Source organism: Drosophila miranda (genome assembly GCF_003369915.1).
Source record: "Drosophila miranda strain MSH22 chromosome Y unlocalized genomic scaffold, D.miranda_PacBio2.1 Contig_Y2_pilon, whole genome shotgun sequence".
NCBI classification, from domain to species: Eukaryota; Metazoa; Arthropoda; class Insecta; order Diptera; family Drosophilidae; genus Drosophila; species Drosophila miranda.
This window is the reverse complement of record NW_022881614.1, coordinates 32907608-32928262: the sequence shown is the minus strand read 5'-3', so window position 1 is coordinate 32928262 and position 20655 is coordinate 32907608. Positions and strand designations below refer to the sequence as shown.

The following is a 20655-nucleotide window of genomic DNA, read 5'->3' as shown; positions in this document are numbered from 1 at the left end:
CAATATTTCGTCGCAATGTGCAGCATAGCGTCGCAAGCAGACATGGCCACGAGCGATGTGGTCAAATTCATCGTAGAGGGACTGCAGGACAAGACGGGCATGGCAGCATCCATGCTATATTGCAGCACACTCAACGAGTTGCGTGACAAGATGGTCACCTATGATAAGGTCAGAAGAGCTCCTGGCGTCGTAGCAATTCGTAGCGAAGGTATGACAAAGGGAAAACTAAATGTGAGTATGGCAGTTGGGCAGCAACAAGGTGGTGGCGCAATGCGTTGCTACAACTGTCGGCAATTTGGGCACGTTATGAAGGAATGCAGTCAGCCAAAGAGACCGGATGGGGCATGTTTTAACTGTTGGAGTACCAGCCACCTATATTCGCAGTGCCCGAAACGAAAGATGGCCACTAGGGTAGCTGCAGTTCAAGATGAGGAGCGACCAGGAGAAAAAAACAACGACGATTTAGCGGCTGTCCAGTTAATCACTTTATGACTTCCGTTTGGTGAACAAAGAGGCGTCAGTATTTTTAGTCTATTTGATACAGGAAGCCCTGTAAGTTTTATTCATAAGTCTTTGATACCGAAGTCGGCTATAGTTGAAGCCTATAATGAAGTTAGGAAATACTATGGACTAGGAGGACAACCAATTCCCATATGGGGAAAATTTAAGTGCCATATTGAATTTTGCACAAAGAAATATATCGTTTTATTAAACATCGTAGATGATAACATGCTGCCTTTGCCGGTATTGTTGGGACGCGATGCCCTTAAAGTTATTGAAGTAAAATTAGTTCATAAGAAAAATATCAATGCGAAGCAACACACATCATTAAGTTCGTTAAAGCAAAAAGCTATTAGTTTAACCTGCGCGTCTTTATTCACCGAACGTAAAAATAATATTAACATAAGACTATATGATAAGTTAGATGGTAATCAATCAGAAAGAAGCGAGCTAATCAAACGTTCTAATCCATTTAAAAATCAGACACAAGAAAACTCAAGGAATGACAAAATGGCCATTCAGTAACTTTTTTGCGTCGGTAGAGATTGATGAAGAGGCACATATTAACGTAGGTTTCGAATTTGGCCTCACTCTTGCAGAAAAGTGTAGGGAAGTTATTAAGACATACTATTTACACAAAGAATTTGACTTTAAAGCACCACCAAAGTATCAGATGCAGATTCGTGTAACAGAAACAACACCATTTCATTGTACTCCGCGTCGTTTATCCTACCATGAGAGAGAGAAAGTAGCTGAAATAGTAGATGATCTGTTAGAAAAGAAAGTAATCCGTCATAGTGAGTCTCCTTATGCTTCCCCGTTGGTCCTAGTAAAAAAAAAATCAGGAGAACTTCGAATGTGTGTCGATTACCGTGGTCTGAACAAACGAATTGTTAAAGATAATTTCCCATTGCCCCTTATTGAGGACTGTCTTGAGTTTTTAGAAAACAAGTGCTGTTTTTCCATTATAGATTTGAAAAGGGGGTATCATCAAATAGGCGTAAAAGAAAAATCAGTTCCGTATACATCGTTTGTGACACCGCAAGGACAGTATGAGTACTTGAGAATGCCCTTTGGGTTAAAAAATGGATCCGCTATTTTTCAGAGATTTATTTCGGAGCTCTTGAGAGACTTTATTAGGAACAAAAGCATTGTAGTGTACATGGATGATATATTAGTAGCGACTAAAACAGTTGAAGAACACATGGATATATTAAAAAGACTATGCATTCGGTTTAGCGAGCAAAATTTAGAGATAAATCTAAAAAAGTGTAGGTTTGTCAATCGAAACATCGATTTCCTGGGGTATAAAGTTAATCAAAACGGAATAGTTCCTAGTGATTCCCATATTGAGGCCTTGAAAAAATACCCAGTCCCTCAAAATGTAAAAGCACTGAACTCATGCTTGGGATTCTTTTCGTATTTTCGACGTTTCATGTTGTCATTTGCGACGACAGCTAAGCCCTTGGTGCAGTTGTTAAAAGAAGGTGGTCCGTTTCCCATGAATAGAGAACAGGTGAAGACGTTTGAAACTCTTAAGAATGCGTTGGCAAATCCTCCGGTATTAGCCATTTTTAGCCCAAATAGAGAAACGGAATTACATACAGACGCAAGTTCATACGGTTATGGCGCAATACTGATGCAAAGACAAGATGATGGGAAGATGCACCCTGTGTCCTATTATTCCGGCAAAACAACAGAAAGAGAATCACGTTATCATAGTTTCGAACTAGAGACATTGGCTATAATTTATGCATTGAGGCGTTTTAGAGCATATTTGGAGCATAGGTCCTTCAAAATAATCACGGATTGTAATTCGTTAGTACAGACGTTAACCAGAAAGTCAATTAGTCCTAAGATAGCACGGTGGTCCCTAGAGTTAGAGAACTATGATTACTCCATTATGCACAGACCTGGGGCCAGTATGGCGCACGTTGATGCGCTGAGCAGACAAGATCAAGTGACGAATATGTTAGAGGATGGTTATAGAGTCAAATACGGTTTAGAAAAGTCTAATTTAGAAAAAGATGAGAGTAGAAAGCAATATACAAGGAATAGTGTAAGTAGAGACAACACTGGTAGTGAGCATAGAGGTACCGTAGAGAACCCTGTGATTAAGTGTAGAGAATTAAATATCAATAGAGAGCGTAGTAGTACCGTACAGAACCCTGCGATTGAGTGTGGAGAATCAAGTGCAGTAGGAAGTAGATTGGGAAATAGGTGGTAGTCTGATGATAGAGAGAACCTTGGTGGTGATTGTAGAGATAACATAGAGAATAGTGAATATAGGGAAAAGGATGGATAAAGATTGAAATTAGAGATTTGAGCCAATGTAGAGGAAGCGTTAACGATGTGGTGGGGGGAGTAAAGTACATTAGTAGTAGGAATTCAGATAAAGAGAAAAAATGTGTTGAGGATACAGTAGAGAGGGACAAGTTAGAGTTTCAGGAGGAAAGATTACTAAAATCATTGATAGTTGGGGTAGTAGGTGCAACGCCAGAAGATGTTGATTTGATATTGCAAACAAAACAGATGCGAGACAAGGAAGTAGTTAGGATTCGAAAAATGCTAGAGGATGGAATTGAAGTAGATTTTGAAATGATAGATGGTATTGTTTACAAGAGGAGTTGTGAAAACAAACTATGTTTCTATGTACCAATGTGTATGGAAGAGCAGTTGATAAGGCGGTCACACGAAAAACTAGGACATCTGGCCGCAGAGAAGTGCGTGAGTGACCTTTTGAGGACCTACTGGTTTCCGTCAATGAGAAGTAAAGTGGCAAGGTTCATCAGAAACTGTCTACCGTGTATACTACACTCGATGCCTAAAACAATCCATAACAGAACGCTCCATAGTATCCCAAAGTCGTGTGTTCCTTTTCATACCCTACATGTTGATCATTTGGGTCCGTTGCCGAGTATTAGATCTAAGCGAAAACACCTCCTTGTGGTAATAGATGCATTCACTAAGTTTGTCAAATTGTTCCCGGTTAATAGTACCAGCACGCGGGAAGCGAAGGATGCCTTAAGTAAATATTTTGATTTCTATAGTCGCCCTACTAGGATAATATCAGATCGTGGGAACTGTTTCACCTCGTTAGAGTTCTCTAGTTTTCTGCAGGAGAGAGGGATAGAGCACATTAAGGTAGCTACAGGTGCACCGCAGGCGAATGGCCAAGTGGAGCGGGTGAATCGTGTTCTTACTCCTATGTTAGGAAAACTGTCAGAGCCCCTTGAGCAAGCCGATTGGTATAGGTTGATGAGCAAGGGAGAGCACGCCATTAATAACTCCGTTAACAGCAGTACGAAAAAGACACCTAGCACATTGTTATTTGGAATACCCCAGAAAGGACCCGTTGTAGATGAATTAACCGAATACCTAGAGGAGAAGTTAGCGTCAGAACTTAGAGAGGTGGAAACTATAAGAGAAATAGCAAGTGAGAACATACGGTTGTCGCAGAAAAGAAATGAGAAGATGTATGCCCATAAACATAGAGCCCCATTAAAGTATGAACCTGGTGACTATGTAGCAGTCCGGCATGTGGACACAACACCGGGGATCAATAAGAAGTTCGCACCAAAGTATCGAGGACCGTACAGGATCAATAGAGTATTGGATAATGATCGTTATGAGGTTGTCGACATTGAGGACTGTCAGTTGACGCAAATGCCATTCCGAAGTATATTAGAACCAGCAAGGCTTAAACCCTGTGTAGAGTGTAAGGATAAAACCATGGTCTCATGTTGTTAATCGATGAAATAGTATGTTAAGTAAGACAATACCGAATAAGAAATGTTTAACCAACTGTATGCCTTAGTGTGTAGATCGTGGGCGATCTGTAGTCAGGTTGCCCGAATGTAAGATATGAATATTAGTTTATAAGATTTGAATATTAGTTTAAGATTTACTCATCGATAGTATTATAAGAAATACCAATGTACTCGATATATCGATACTTGTCCTCGACAAGTATCGATATGCCAACACACATTCATTCGAATACGCCGATCAAGAAAGAAGAACATATAATAAAACCGTGCTATTAAAAGTTTACATGTGTATTAACTTTTTTGAAATACCACATTATAACGATGAAGAACTCCACGACTGACTCACGAAAAGGTGATGTGAGAGTTCATCTTTCGAGTCGGCATCATCTGTGAACAGTCAACTCCCTCGGGGAAAGGGGTATCTCAAGTTCGTTCCACCTGTTCAAGAGCATAGGAGTGGCTCCGATTGCCAAAGAGAGCGATCGTGCAGCAATTACAACATTGGCGAGAGAGGATTTCGAGAGTGAATAACGGCTTGAAAGCGAATTAAAAACCACTTTCTATGCGAATTGGCACTCATATGAGAGGGGTACACAGAAAGAAAGAGAGAGAGGTAGACGGAGAGCCGAGTTGCTTGACAATTCCATGGATTCTACAAATTGTATGCTCTGGCACAGCTGTTTCTCTTCGTTTGGGGCCGCGCGGCGTATGAAAATCCCACCATAAATTCACGGAGCACAGCACTCTTATACGTAGAATGCTATTTCTTGTTTCCATGTCCATGCAACAAACGTCCAATCAAATATAATTACAAATGACCTTTATTAGGTGTTGTTTTCTCTGCACGAGTATTTTTCATATACTCCCTAATATCTAATATCCAGCCATTCTCAGGCATCTGATACCAGGCCAGACGGACGATACGCACTGTGATCACCACGAAAACCAAGTTAAATGTAGAATTGGCATCCAGTTTATTTACTTGGCTTACAATTTTATCTCGCGTTTATTTAACACGTCGACCTCGTTAACCGGTCCCATACACGAGTCCCGTCCAACCTGGCGCACAAACGTTTTTCTTGGAGCTCCGAAAGCAACTGAGCAAATGTCGCACTGGGCATCAAGTGTTTGCGTGTGGGAGAGAGGCGATTTGTGTACCCTCAAAGAGGGTATTATATTGTTGGGCAGATGTTTGTAACACAAAGAATACTTTATTCGAATATAGAATCATGTGTATAATGTATCTTAGCTATGCTCTCAGAATTACCGGCATCTCTACGATAAATAGATATTCATATATGGGCATTTCCATTCCGGCGTACGACAAAATCTTAAAAAAAATAGTGAAAAAGTTCAAGTTTGAATACAATTTTGGATTTAAGTATATAAATCAAAATACGTGATGTTACGTTACTATTTTATGCGATTTTTTATTCATTGAGAAAAAACTTTTATCAATAATAATCTTTTTTATAGGGAAAGTTATTGCAATTTTCTGTCAATGGGCTAAATTAGCTAACATTCAATACATTTTGAAAATATTATCTCTTTTTATTGCATTTTAATATTTGTTTGGTATGGTGGACAATTTTGTATGGAAATTCCGAGAGATAGATAGAGTTATTAGTTGAAGTCGGGGATTTTATTGGGCGTCGAACTTCGAGGGTATACAAGGTTCGACTGGAAAAAGTAAGCTCTTACCGGTTGGCGTGACAGAGTTGCCAGACCGCAAAGAGTAGAAATCAATTTTACACTACTCGAAATTGTTTCATTTCATTGCTAGTGGTCACTGATTTACATACGCGGGCATGTACAATGTGCACCGCCGACATAGGTACAATTAGTAATTAGTCTAAACAAAACGAGGGGGAACGTTGTGAGTTGCTGCGGACACCGCAACTCTACATTTATACCCGATACTTAGTCAGTATGGCTCTTCTCCGGCAGACGCCGCTAATATTAAACGACACGACTGTAAACTTTTAATAGCACGGTTTTATTATATGTTCTTCTTTCTTGATCGGCGTATTCGAATGAATGTGTGTTGGCATATCGATACATCGACAAGTACATGGACAAGTATCGATATATCGAGTACATTGGTATTTCTTATAATACTATCAATGAGTAAATCTTAAACTAATATTCAAATCTTATAAACTAATATTCATATCTTACATTCGGGCAACCTGACTACAGATCGCCCACGATCTACACACTAAGGCATACAGTTGGTTAAACATTTCTTATTCGGTATTGTCTTACTTAACATACTATTTCATCGATTAACAACATGAGACCATGGTTTTATCCTTGCACTCTACCCAGGGTTTAAGCCTTGCTGGTTCTAATATACTTCGGAATGGCATTTGCGTCAACTGACAGTCCTCAATGTCGACAACCTCATAACGATCATTATCCATTATCCTGTACGGTCCTCGATACTTTCGTGCGAACTTCTTATTGATCCCCGGTGTTGTGTCCACATGCCGGACTGCTACATAGTCACCAGGTTCATACTTTAATGGGGCTCTATGTTTATGGGCATACATCTTCTCATTTCTTTTCTGCGACAACCGTATGTTCTCACTTGCTATTTCTCTTATAGTTTCCAACTCTCTAAGTTCTGACGCTAACTTCTCCTCTAGGTATTCGGTTAATTCATCTACAACGGGTCCTTTCTGGGGTATTCCAAATAACAATGTGCTAGGTGTCTTTTTCGTACTGCTGTTAACGGAGTTATTAATGGCGTGCTCTACCTTGCTCATCAACCTATACCAATCGACTTGCTCAAGGGGCTCTGACAGTTTTCCTAACATAGGAGTAAGAACACGATTCACCCGCTCCACTTGGCCATTCGCCCGCGGTGCACCTGCAGCTACCTTAATGTGCTCTATCCCTCTCTCCTGCAGAAAACTAGAGAGCTCTAACGAGGTGAAACAGGTCCCACGATCTGATATTATCCTAGTAGGGCGACTATAGAAATCAAAATATTTACTTAAGGCATCCTTCGCTTCCCGCGTGCTGGTACTATTAACCGGGAACAATTTGACAAACTTAGTGAATGCATCTATTACCACAAGGATTTGTTTTCGCTTAGATCTAATTCTCGGCAACGGCCCCCAATGATCAACATGTAGGGTATTAAAAGGAACACACGACTTTGGGATACTATGGAGCGTTCTGTTATGGATTGTTTTAGGCATCGAGTGTAGTATACACGGTAGACAGTTTCTGATGAACCTTGCCACTTTACTTCTCATTGACGGAAACCAGTAGGTCCTCAAAAGGTCACTCACGCACTTCTCTGCGGCCAGATGTCCTAGTTTTTCGTGTGACCGCCTTATCAACTGCTCTTCCATACACATTGGTACATAGAAACATAGTTTGTTTTCACAACTCCTCTTGTAAACAATACCATCTATCATTTCAAAATCTACTTCAATTCCATCCTCTAGCATTTTTCGAATCCTAACTACTTCCTTGTCTCGCATCTGTTCTGTTTGCAATATCAAATGAACATCTTCTGGCGTTGCACCTACTACCCCAACTATCAATGATTTTAGTAATCTTTCCTCCTGAAACTCTAACTTGTCCCTCTCTACTGTATCCTCAACACATTTTTTCTCTTTATCTGAATTCCTACTACTAATGTACTTTACTCCCCCCACCACATCGTTAACGCTTCCTCTACATTGGCTCAAATCTCTAATTTCAATCTTTATCCATCCTTTTCCCTATATTCACTATTCTCTATGTTATCTCTACAATCACCACCAAGGTTCTCTCTATCATCAGACTACCACCTATTTCCCAATCTACTTCCTACTGCACTTGATTCTCCACACTCAATCGCAGGGTTCTGTACTGTACTACTACGCTCTCTATTGATATTTAATTCTCTACACTTAATCACAGGGTTCTCTACGGTACCTCTATGCTCACTACCAGTGTTGTCTCTACTTACACTATTCCTTGTATATTGCTTTCTACTCTCATCTTTATCTAAATTAGACTTTTCTAAACCGTATTTGACTCTATAACCATCCTCTAACATATTCGTCACTTGATCTTGTCTGCTCAGCGCATCAACGTGCGCCATACTGGCCCCAGGTCTGTGCATAATGGAGTAATCATAGTTCTCTAACTCTAGGGACCACCGTACTATCTTTGGACTAATTGACTTTCTGGTTAACGTCTGTACTAACGAATTACAATCCGTGATTATTTTGAAGGACCTATGCTCCAAATATGCTCTAAAACGCCTCAATGCATAAATTATAGCCAATGTATCTAGTTCGAAACTATGATAATGTGATTCTCTTTCTGTTGTTTTGCCGGAATAATAGGACACAGGGTGCATCTTCCCATCATCTTGTCTTTGCATCAGTATTGCGCCATAACCGTATGAACTTGCGTCTGTATGTAATTCCGTTTCTCTATTTGGGTTAAAAATGGCTAATACCGGAGGATTTGCCAACGCATTCTTAAGAGTTTCAAACGTCTTCACCTGTTCTCTATTCATGGGAAACGGACCACCTTCTTTTAACAACTGCACCAAGGGCTTAGCTGTCGTCGCAAATGACAACATGAAACGTCGAAAATACGAAAAGAATCCCAAGCATGAGTGCAGTGCTTTTACATTTTGAGGGACTGGGTATTTTTTCAAGGCCTCAATATGGGAATCACTAGGAACTATTCCGTTTTGATTAACTTTATACCCCAGGAAATCGATGTTTCGATTGACAAACCTACACTTTTTTAGATTTATCTCTAAATTTTGCTCGCTAAACCGAATGCATAGTCTTTTAAATATATATCCATGTGTTCTTCAACTGTTTTAGTCGCTACTAATATATCATCCATGTACACTACAATGCTTTTGTTCCTAATAAAGTCTCTCAAGAGCTCCGAAATAAATCTCTGAAAAATAGCGGATCCATTTTTTAACCCAAAGGGCATTCTCAAGTACTCATACTGTCCTTGCGGTGTCACAAACGATGTATACGGAACTGATTTTTCTTCTACGCCTATTTGATGATACCCCCTTTTCAAATCTATAATGGAAAAACAGCACTTGTTTTCTAAAAACTCAAGACAGTCCTCAATAAGGGGCAATGGGAAATTATCTTTAACAATTCGTTTGTTCAGACCACGGTAATCGACACACATTCGAAGTTCTCCTGATTTTTTTTTTACTAGGACCAACGGGGAAGCATAAGGAGACTCACTATGACGGATTACTTTCTTTTCTAACAGATCATCTACTATTTCAGCTACTTTCTCTCTCTCATGGTAGGATAAACGACGCGGAGTACAATGAAATGGTGTTGTTTCTGTTACACGAATCTGCATCTGATACTTTGGTGGTGCTTTAAAGTCAAATTCTTTGTGTAAATAGTATGTCTTAATAACTTCCCTAAACTTTTCTGCAAGAGTGAGGCCAAATTCGAAACCTACGTTAATATGTTCCTCTTCATCAATCTCTACCGACGCACAAAAGTTACTGAATTCGTCGCCTTGATTCATATTCTCGATGGCCATTTTGTCATTCCTTGAGTTTTCTTGTGTCTGATTTTTAAATGGATTAGAACGTTTGATTAGCTCGCTTCTTTCTGATTGATTACCATCTAACTTATCATATAGTCTTATGTTAATATTATTTTTACGTTCGGTGAATAAAGACGCGCAGGTTAAACTAATAGCTTTTTGCTTTAACGAACTTAATGATGTGTGTTGCTTCGCATTGATATTTTTCTTATGAACTAATTTTACTTCAATAACTTTAAGGGCATCGCGTCCCAACAATACCGGCAAAGGCAGCATGTTATCATCTACGATGTTTAATAAAACGATATATTTCTTTGTGCAAAATTCAATATGGCACTTAAATTTTCCCCATATGGGAATTGGTTGTCCTCCTAGTCCATAGTATTTCCTAACTTCATTATAGGCTTCAACTATAGCCGACTTCGGTATCAAAGACTTATGAATAAAACTTACAGGGCTTCCTGTATCAAATAGACTAAAAATACTGACTCCTCTTTGTTCACCAAACGGAAGTCATAAAGTGATTAACTGGACAGCCGCTAAATCGTCGTTGTTTTTTTCTCCTGGTCGCTCCTCATCTTGAACTGCAGCTACCCTAGTGGCCATCTTTCGTTTCGGGCACTGCGAATATAGGTGGCTGGTACTCCAACAGTTAAAACATGCCCCATCCGGTCTCTTTGGCTGACTGCATTCCTTCATAACGTGCCCAAATTGCCGACAGTTGTAGCAACGCATTGCGCCACCACCTTGCTGCTGCCCAACTGCCATACTCACATTTAGTTTTCCCTTTGTCATACCTTCGCTACGAATTGCTACGACGCCAGGAGCTCTTCTGACCTTATCATAGGTGACCATCTTGTCACGCAACTCGTTGAGTGTGCTGCAATATAGCATGGATGCTGCCATGCCCGTCTTGTCCTGCAGTCCCTCTACGATGAATTTGACCACATCGCTCGTGGCCATGTCTGCTTGCGACGCTATGCTGCACATTGCGACGAAATATTGCAATGCGCTTTCATTATTTGCAATTTTCCGTGCCTCCAGTCGCTTTCCAATGTCCCACGCTGTCACTTTCTGCTCAAAGACGTTGAGCAATTCTGCTCGCATCAATTGCCAAGTCAAAGGCGCCACATGGTCGATGTACGCCTTCGCCGATCCGCCTAGCAGCCGCTTCGCTAATATCCAGCATTTGGACTCGGATACACCATGGAAATTCATAATGTCCTCAAAGTTACTTATCCAACTGGTTACAGCCTGGTCGTCATCTCCAGAAAATGGACGCATCAACGCCTCAATGTGTGTCAAGTCGATGCAATCTCTCGGCGTTTCCAACTCCATAGCCTCTTTCTCCGTTTTCAATATGCTTAATTTGAGATCAGCTAAACGCTTGCGAGAAACGTACAATTGTTCCAACTGCTGCAAACGGCGCGATTCTTCTTCGTATTCATCTGATCGCATGGTCAATTTCGAACAAGCGTTGTCTTGTCGCGGCATGAATGCTTCTCGAGCCTTCTGCACATTTTCACCATATTCTTCTGGCGCCGCTTTTACTGCGTGTTGTGCACTACGGTTGTCTCTATCTATCTCGCGCTCAACCGGGACTGCAAAAATGTCTGCCTGCATAGTCTCGTCTGCGCTTGGCGCCGTATTTCCTAGCTCATGCGTGTCTTCCATGATTTTTTTCACTGCTGTACGTAATTGGTGTATGTTGGCATCTTGATCAAAATATACGTTATGTCGCTACGCAATATGTCGCTAAGTTCACTTTTGGTTTTCGCTCTTATGTCTGCATTGTTCATCGCAGTTTTTTTTTTTTTTTTTTTTGGCAAACCCCACACCTGATATGTAAACTTTTAATAGCACGGTTTTATTATATGTTCTTCTTTCTTGATCGGCGTATTCGAATGAATGTGTGTTGGCATATCGATACTTGTCCAGGACAAGTATCGATATATCGAGTACATTGGTATTTCTTATAATACTATCGATGAGTAAATCTTAAACTAATATTCAAATCTTATAAACTAATATTCATATCTTACACGACAAAGAGTGCGTGCGAGAGAGACAGAAAATCAGTCTGAGCGTGACGTCGGGCGCTGCGTAGCCACTGCAAATTTATATCTTGCTTTTGGCTACAAAAATGATCCGATCTGATCCAGATTCAGCAATCTGATAGATATAGTCATTATCTATGATTCTGCGTTTTTAGTTTTCTCGAATGTGCAATATTGTGGATGCAACAGATTTTCGTCCTTTGTGGGGGCGGAAGGGGGTGAGGCGAAATTCTGAGATATACGTTTTATAGTGAGATCTAACAGAAGTGCGGATACCAAATTTGGTTACTCTAGCCTTAATAGTCTCTGAGATTTTTGGATGCCCCAGATTTTCGTCCTTTGCGGGGGCGGAAGGGGGTGTGGCGAAATTTGGACACGAAACGGTCAAGGTCCGATATCACAGGAGTGTGGATACCAAATTTGGTTGCTATGGCTCTTATAGGTTCTGAGATCCTTGAACTCATATTTTGCAATTGGCAAAACAGACCATGAAACCTGTGTGTTTGAGAGAAACAGAGCGAGAAAGAATGAAATTGTTTTCTTGATTCTGGCTATAATAATTATACGATCTGGTTGAGATTTTTACACTCTAGAACATATAGTCATCCTCTACGATTCTGCGTTTTTGGTTTTATCGTATCTTTAAAAATGGGGATGCCACAGATTTTCGTCCTTAGTGGGGGCGGAAGTGGGCGGGGCAAAGCTTTGAAATATTTTTGTAGCAGTGACATATCACAGAAGTCTGGATCCAAAACATCGTTGCTCTAGCTCTTATAGTCTTTGAGCACTAGGCGCTGAAGGGGACGGACAGACGGACGGACGGACAGACAGACAGGGCTCAATCGACTCGGCTATTGATGCTGATCAAGAATATATATACTGTATGGGGTCGGAAACGATTCCTTCTGGACGTTACACACATCCACTTTTACCACAAATCTAATATACCCCAATACTCATTTTGAGTATCGGGTATAAAAAGCTTTTTTATCAGACATCTAAAGCAGACAAACAGACTGTTTTGCTGTCAAGCAATGAAAAGTCGACAGACAATTGATGAGAATGATGGGACACAGACCAAGCCCAGGCCGAATTATTATCATCATTTTCCATCAGCACCCATTAAAATATTATGCAAAGAGAAAACGAGGGTAGAAAAATGGCCCATGGGGGGATCGATCCCGCGGCCTTCGCGTTATTAGCACGACGCTCTAACCAGCTGAGCTAATGGGCCTTGTTGGACCGATCCGTATTTATTAAAATCACAATCTTAGCACAATAGCTAGTTCATAACGGTGAAGCATTTCCACTGCTCAAATACTAAATAATGCCACAGACAAAAATAATTTAATCTATTAATTTATCCAATGTAAAAAAAACAGCAAAAAACAACAAAAAAAGTTTGTCAGAAGTGGGATTCGAACCCACGCCCTCAGAGAGGACCAGAACGCTCAACACTTTCATTCAGAAAGCAAGATTTCAAACACCTTGAGTCTGGCGCCTTAGACCGCTCGGCCATCCTGACATATGCTAATTCCGTGTCACATACCGCATTTAAGCCAGCAAGGTTAAATGTTGTATAACACAAAATACCGTCGAACAGTTCTCGTTCTGAGAAAATTTCGTGCTACAGAATTTACTGAGCAAGCAGTCCACTTTAGTGTCGAATTCGCCTCAGGCTCTAATTTAACTTTTGGCAGGCAAGTGACATATGGCCCATTAGCTCAGCTGGTTAGAGCGTTGTGCTAATAACGCTAAGGTCGCGGGTTCGATCCCCTCATGGGCCAGAACATTTTTTTTTTAAAATCTATTTTTCACAGCACTCTAGGAATTAAAAAGTTGTGTATACGGTATAAGGTACGACCGTTTGCCTGGATGCGATTAATACGGAGCCAGATAAGCTAAGCCCGTTAGAGGTTGTGCGCAATTATGTTATCTCATGCCGTGCACATAGGGATACCATGTAATGGGCAACCAACCCAACCGCAGCGATGATGTCATGGGAGACAGCGATGGATGATCTCACGTGTCAATTCCTTGCAAGACAGCCAAGTGAAATGTCAATTCAATTTGCCATCAAGGAATCAAAGAATGGGCTGTTTTATGTGAAAAGAAATTTTATTGATATTGGAATTTATGCCACACACTGAAATAAATGAACTTTCATGAGAATATTTATTATTATTTAACGGAACTTTAACGGAGCTTTTTTAGCAATGATCAATCCAAGTGTCAGGATGGCCGAGCGGTCTAAGGCGCCAGACTCAAGGTGTTTGAAATCTTGCTTTCTGAACGAAAGTGTTGAGCGTCTGGTCCTCTCTGAGGGCGTGGGTTCGAATCCCACTTCTGACAAATATTTTTTGCTTATTTTGTCAGAATGTAATAATTTTCGATATGTGATAAACATACCCATGGCAAAGCATTCATTTTGAATATTTCTCTTGGAAATTCTCTACTATCTACATTACAAATAAGTATCATATTTTTCTAGAAATTATTATGACTGACCTAGAGACGCCGAAAGATTTACTCAAGCCCATTCTAATCCTAAGGGATGCTGGCTCGAGCGGAGACGGGATGTCGACAAAGAAGCCAAAGAAGCACGTCACCTTCAAGCGCGTCGTTGAGTACTACACCTACTCAGACAACATGAAGATGCAGCTGGAAAAGACGAGCTTGCTCCCGGACGAGAACTTGGTAAGCGCGAAGTTGTTCCATTATCAGATCTAATAGTAATTGTGGATTATGCACACACTCGTGTATGTATTTTGTGTAGCAACTGAGTGGGGTGGAGATACCAAAGCGGCGCCTCAGTGAGGGCAATTTATAACTTCTCCCAGGGCCATTTACGACACTCGGAAAATCAAACAGAAAGAAGCGGATGCGGAAACGGTAACGGATGTTGGAAATTGGCGACGTGACACTTTTAACCTAATTGGAAAACAAACGTGTCTCTGTGCCCCATATTTTGCACTTTATTATGGACAGGACAGGGTATATGCGATACACACAATATTCTATATATTTCATCTAAAATGGCTCAAATATCTTTGTACTTAAAGCTTTAGCCGCTATTCGGCATTGCATCAAAATGTTTTGGGTATTACCAAGCACGCAGGTGGTTTGTGCTTTCTGCAAATAAATATTTTTAGAGGGGGAAACAAAGACAATTTACAACGACTTGGCTGTTTGGGCCTCCTTCTGGCCTTCTATCGGCAGCGAAATATTTACAATTGGTAAGGCGCAATCAATCCGTACTAGGTACTAGGTAGGCTAGGTACGAGCATTATGGCCCTTTTAAGGCACAGCCAGCTGATAAGGACACTGCACTGGTCCCAGGGCCACTGACCTACGTCAAACAGGCACACACTCTCTCCGCCTTCCGATGCACGGCTCCCAAACCGGGAAATCAATAGTCATTTAGAAATTTAAAGCACCCATAGGGAAGAGACAGGAGACAATTGCTGACTGATGGCAGCAATCACCTGCAAGTTAGAAGAGGGGGTTAGCACCGCAATCAGTTATTTGCGGTCGTATTGGGTTTGATATATGGCCTCCTGCTCATAAAGCCACATGCCTGGGCCATAGCCGTAATCGCTGGGCAGCTACTACTATATAAGGCCCACCTTGGTCGTCACTTAGCCACCGAAAGCTAGAGAGAGTTCCTGAGAAATGTTCCTCCCAATCGCCACCCTCCTAGCCCTACTGGCCTCCTCATATGGGGCTGCGCTACCCTCGGGCCTGGAGCCACAGGCCCCGATCAGCGGCAGGATCGTGGGCGGAACGAAGACCACCATTGCAGACCATCCCTGGCAGGTATCGCTGCAGCGGTCGGGCTCCCACTACTGCGGCGGATCCATCCTTAGCAACACCATCATCGTGACCGCCGCCCACTGCCTACTGTCCCCGGTCACGGCCTCCGTCCTCAAGGTGCGAGCCGGCACCAGCTACAAGAACCTGGGCGGGTCCCTCGTCCAGGTGGCCGCCTTCCAGGAGCACGAATACAACGCCAGCTCGAGGGTGAACGACATCTGAGTGATTCGCCTGAAGACCAAGCTCACATTGAGCTCAACGATCAAGACCATCGCGCTGGCCGCCTCCGCGCCCGTCCATGGAGCAGCGGCGAGCATCTCCGGCTGGGGATCGACCTCGTACTCGGGATCCAGCTCCGCCCAGCTGCTGTACATCGACACGCGCATTGTCGGCCGGTCGGAGTGCGGCAGCTCCACGTACGGATACGGAGGCACCATCCGGGAGACCATGATTTGTGCGGCAGCAGCCAACAAGGATGCCTGCCAGGGTGATTCCGGCGGCGTCCTCGTTGGCGTTGTGTTCTGGGGCCGCCAGTGCGCCCTTGCCAACTATCCGGGAGTCTTTGCCGATGTGGCAGCCCAAAAGACAGTATAGTAGAATTAAATCTCTTCTTACATGCAACTCGCATGACTTTTTCGCTCATTTAACTGTTCATCAAACGACTTCTGCCTCTGTCACGATGCATGCCATGCCCCCTGACCATCCTGCACACACACAAATGGCCAAACATGCGAGAGGATGTGTGGATCCTGTGGGGTAGGGTGGGGTAGGGTGGCGTGATTTCTGCGGTAGTATAAAAGGAATCTAGGTCAGTCTGCCCAGAAGCGGGGGACTGCGCTTTGTGGTAGGGAGGGAGGGTCTTAAAAATAAGTGGAGAGCCGTAGACGGAAAACATGTTTAAATACTTAAATTTTTAGAGGTCTCTCCTCCTCTGGTTTTCTGGCAGAGACTCTATCCGGACTCCCGCACGACAACAACACCCCACCAAAGGCCAGACTTCAGGGCGTCGTCTGTATTGATCCGTCGAATGTCGCGACAAAATGGGATGCTTATTGCCACATCTTGGACAGGGCATGAGGCAGAATAAAAGACCATATACCGTACTCACCTTCGTACTCCTTCCGTTTCCTGCGTAGAAATGAGGTTGTCATTCGCAGGCCACGCTGAGCCAGGCTCTGTCTGGAGAGGATGGACCCCTTGGAGTCCTTACGACTGCGATGGGAGCTCTGCGGTAGCACGGCGGCGCCTTGGCGAGATGAGAGCGTGCCGGCTACAGAGGTGGAGACGGATGCGGTCGGCTGCAGGCCACCGCAGAGGGAGGTCGAGGTCGATCTGGGAGGAGTGATCGGCGTGTTGGGGGTGTCGGAGTCTATGAATCCCAGGTTGCTGTTGGCACTGTTCAGATGGATGCTGAAGTGGTCCGTATTCGTATTCCCGCCCCGACTGCCGCAGAGCGTGGAGCTCCCTCCGCTGTGGACGCTGCTCGAGACGGAGGCGGCCAACTGCTCGTCCAGGCCGCAGCTGGTCTTGGGCGTCAGATTCTCCAGATACTCGAAGTCTCGGTTGACGGCCGGCGGCATGGAGTGACGGAACCACGACTCCTGGCGGTGCTGGGCCACCCGCTGCTGGCGACGTCTCTGGCTGGCGCTGGCGCTGGAGCCGAGCATATTCCGAAAACGGCTGTCCGCTACATCGTCCAGCGAGCTGTTGTTAGGACTACGCAGTTCCAGGCTCTGGCGCTGATAGCTCCTCCCCGACATCTCAGTTGTGTATGTATTTGGTTGCTTGTTCCGTATAATTCCAAAGGCACTGGTTTGAGGCTCAGTCCGTGTACTGATATTCACTCGGATTGTGTTTGGATCCATCAATAAAGGCACTTTGCTCAACAGTCTCCCGGGACTCGATTTTTACATCGCTTGCTTATGTAAGGCGAATCGCTCAAACCCTTGATGCGCCTCGGTGGGTCCCAGTCCGGGTGGGATGTTACGCTTTCATATCCAAACACTAATCAAAATCCTTAGGCAATTGCCTTCCGACTTGGCTTCCCGTCCAACCTTGACTCAGACAGGTGTTGAGAACCAAAACAACTGCTGCCCTGCCATCCAGCAACCCGGCAATGGGTAATTTTTAGGGGGAGCCCAAACGTCGCCTCGTATGCCGAAATGGCTGGCAAGTAGTCGAAATACTTTCAACTGTTAGGAAGCATCAAAAAATGCATTGCATTTGTGGCATTTAAAAGCGTTTCCTTGTCACGCACATGCATAAGGAGACAGACCATTGGAGCGGGGGACACACAAAATATCCATTTTTGAGTGCCGCTGCCTTAAAACTCAAAAGCCAAGGGACTGCTACTTAGCTTAAACATCGGAGCTATTGCCTTGTTGGTCTCTTTTCTGGACAGATATATGTACACACGCGCTTAAGCAGCTGCAACGAAAGCTCTAATAAATTTGTCGCGACCCCGTTGCGAGTGGCAGTCTAAATAATTTAAAAACACGTCAGGGGGAGAACCTTCAGATTATTGAACTTCTTATTAGCGGCACTAGCCCTAAAAATGGTCAACTGCAGCCATAAATAAAGCGATTAGTCCTCTCCAATTACACTCCTCGCATGCTTTAGTTCAGGTATGGATGTGGATGGGCCACGACTTCCGCAGCTTTCAACCAAATTCACACGGAAACGGCAAAGTGTTGGCTCTTGTCTGCGGCGACAAAGCGGAAACAGGACCAAGCCGCACTGAAGTCAAAAAGCAACTGCGGATCCTCCACGGGCGAAGGCACAAAGTTGCCTCCAACGACTGCGTCGCCCCACGAACCGCTTCAGCTCTTGGCCGAAGTGAAAGTGGACCATGAAGTGCCATACGTATACTCTTACATATACTAGTGTATGCCAGAAATACATGCATATGTTAATCTGGAAGCACTCGGAGATAAATTGGAGAGTAATACAAAGGGGAATACCCCTAAAATTAAATAAATCGTTCTTTTTTTTCGAGTAGTATATGGAATGATATGCATATGCAAGTGGGCTCTAGAAATACACTTTACTCTGCAGCTCCCATCAAATTGCCTTTTGGCGGACCGAGTCGCCGTGGCCCATTAGCTCAGTTGGTTAGAGCATCGTGCTAATAACGCGAAGGTCGCGGGTTCGATCCCCTCATGGGCCAGAGTTTACATTTTTTTTTTATCAAAGGTAAACAGAAGGGGGAGACTGTGCAGAAGAATCGTATCCAGGTGTTTGGGGGAACAGTTGAAACAATCTTATCGCCGCTCTTAGAGAGAACTGTCGAGATTTAACATTTCTTTATCAATTATTTTTACGTTTCAGACTATTTTTAGTGGGTGTTCTTAGAACGATTGGTAATAATGAATCATAAATACAGTGTGCGTCCCTACAGTTCCCTACTCACGGAACTGTATTTACCGGGATGCCGATAGGGATTGATTCCAAGATCAAAGGTTATGCTATGATGCAGGTACTATACAATTAAACCAATGCCTAACTTTACGAAATAAATTTTACTCACAAGAATTCAAAAGACCTGGCCCGGCGAACTCTGTCCGTCGGTATGATAGGCTTAAGCGGGACCCGGAGGGCATATCAACTTGCAATCGGAGAAGCAACGTTCGGCGCTGCCGTTGTTTGGCTTCAATTTTCACGCAATAAATTCACGCACTGCAGGGACGGAAATATTTGAATATGCAATTTTTGTTATGGCAAACACAAATTTATGTACAAATATGTATTTACCGTGTACATATGTACACTATGGGGGATTCTATTTAAGCGCACAATGAATAATGTCTTGTTTGATAAGGCGAACAACACGACGGGGGCAGATAAGTCAGCCTACACCGGTTAGCTGTGTGCAAATACCCCTTTTCCACGAGTAACCGACTGACATACATTTACTATTGCATTGCTATTTCATATTAATTTAAAGGTATTTGAACAAAACGCCGAATGTGTTTTTATTTTGTTTTTATTTTTATTTCTCACGAGTGTGACCGCGGATTTATTGTTAAAAATTATACGGTCTGACCCTCAGAAATATACCGAAACATACCGTCTTACTTAAAAAATATACCATAAATATACTGACGAGCTCAAGTTCTATTTTACATATTCCTCGTTTTTTATCTTCCGTGGAATATTATTGGCTAGATAGAAAATTTAGCCATGCCCACAAATTTTTAACCGATCAATGAATCAACTTGGTCGTCAGCCATCGGGTGCTACAGGGGGACAAACGGATGACGGGTCGGCTCGCACAACTGTGAACTCGGAACTGAGGCGCAGCCGCTCCGGTTAGTAATACCCGGTGCGGTCTGCGTCTCACACCCCCCCCCCCCCCCCCCCCCCCCCCCCCCCCCCCCCCCCCCCCTAGGACACAGTGGGTTGCGAGCGAACCGTCACCCGCCGTAACTGTGCACACCGGTGGAAGTGCGACTATACTCTCCCCGTGAGGGCGGCTGGAAACAGGTCCTAGCACGGTCATGTCTCTGCTAGGATGCTGGCGAATGGTAGTCGGGCGGAGAGAAGAAAACTCTCAGTGAAATTACCCCAATCCAAGGTGACACTGTTATATGCCGAGGGATGCATGGCCGGGGGGGTGCCCGGTCGCTAATATGCGGACTCTGGATACCTGCCGACCTCCAGTTTAAATCAGGCTTCCCGGGGCAAGCGGGCTATGCCTCGGGTGACCAACCCCTTCCCGCCTACTCGTGGGAACAAAAATGCCAAACATATCAAAAATACCAAATAAAAACACCGCAAAGGAGCTCGGTACTCCTCTTAAAGTACCGGAGGGACAAGCCAATCCCTCTGCACCAGCGCCTGGGAAACCGGGTCCAAAGAAGACGGGGAAGGAGACTGAGTCGGTCCACCGTCTTCAGGCAGCAGCCGCAGCGAGGGGGGCCCGAAAAGCCAATCGGGTCCTTCCAAGTCGGGTGGCTCCAAGGGCG

At 43.5% G+C, this 20655-nt stretch overlaps 2 protein-coding genes, 5 non-coding genes and 1 pseudogene across 12 annotated transcripts in view; 5 read left to right on the top strand and 3 right to left on the bottom strand.

The window, feature by feature from the left end:
- Nucleotides 1-19308, bottom strand: part of LOC117192552 (probable phospholipid-transporting ATPase IA) — a 35819-nt gene extending 16511 nt beyond the window's left edge. For 2 of the 6 annotated variants that reach the window (XR_004474374.1, XM_033397250.1), the window contains exon 1: nt 16800-17861. Coding sequence is in view for 5 of the 6 variants with exons in the window: in XM_033397250.1 (XP_033253141.1) it covers nt 16800-17556 (757 nt within the window). In the remaining variant the exon portion in view is untranslated. Of the gene's footprint in view, nt 1-16799; nt 17865-19217 lie in introns of those variants that run through there. The other 4 variants (XM_033397251.1, XM_033397253.1, XM_033397254.1 and 1 more) reach the window with 3 other exon arrangements.
- On the bottom strand, nt 13039-13112 carry Trnai-aau. Its single transcript has one exon. It is a non-coding gene; the product is annotated as a tRNA-Ile (tRNA).
- Nucleotides 13282-13403, bottom strand: Trnal-caa. The gene is made up of 2 exons: nt 13366-13403; nt 13282-13326 (listed from the first exon to the last, which is right to left on the bottom strand). It is a non-coding gene; the product is annotated as a tRNA-Leu (tRNA).
- Nucleotides 13592-13665, top strand: Trnai-aau. Its single transcript has one exon. It is a non-coding gene; the product is annotated as a tRNA-Ile (tRNA).
- Trnal-caa lies at nt 14110-14230 on the top strand. Its single transcript has 2 exons — nt 14110-14147; nt 14186-14230. It is a non-coding gene; the product is annotated as a tRNA-Leu (tRNA).
- Nucleotides 14288-14917, top strand: LOC117192553. Its single transcript, XM_033397256.1, has 2 exons — nt 14288-14575; nt 14655-14917. The coding sequence occupies exons 1-2, from the start codon at nt 14378-14380 to the stop codon at nt 14706-14708; spliced, it is 252 nt and encodes an 83-aa protein (XP_033253147.1). The 5' UTR covers nt 14288-14377; the 3' UTR covers nt 14709-14917.
- LOC117192845 lies at nt 15533-16285 on the top strand (annotated as a pseudogene).
- Trnai-aau lies at nt 18784-18857 on the top strand. Its single transcript has one exon. It is a non-coding gene; the product is annotated as a tRNA-Ile (tRNA).
- Nucleotides 19309-20655: the final 1347 nt, after the last annotated feature.

Coding starts and splice junctions, on each gene's coding strand:
- LOC117192553 (XM_033397256.1), top strand. CDS start 14,378: ATGACTGACCTAGAGACGCCGAAAGATTTACTCAAGCCCATTCTAATC. Junction 14,576..14,654: donor TGCTCCCGGACGAGAACTTG/GTAAGCGCGAAG, acceptor TATTTTGTGTAG/CAACTGAGTGGGGTGGAGAT.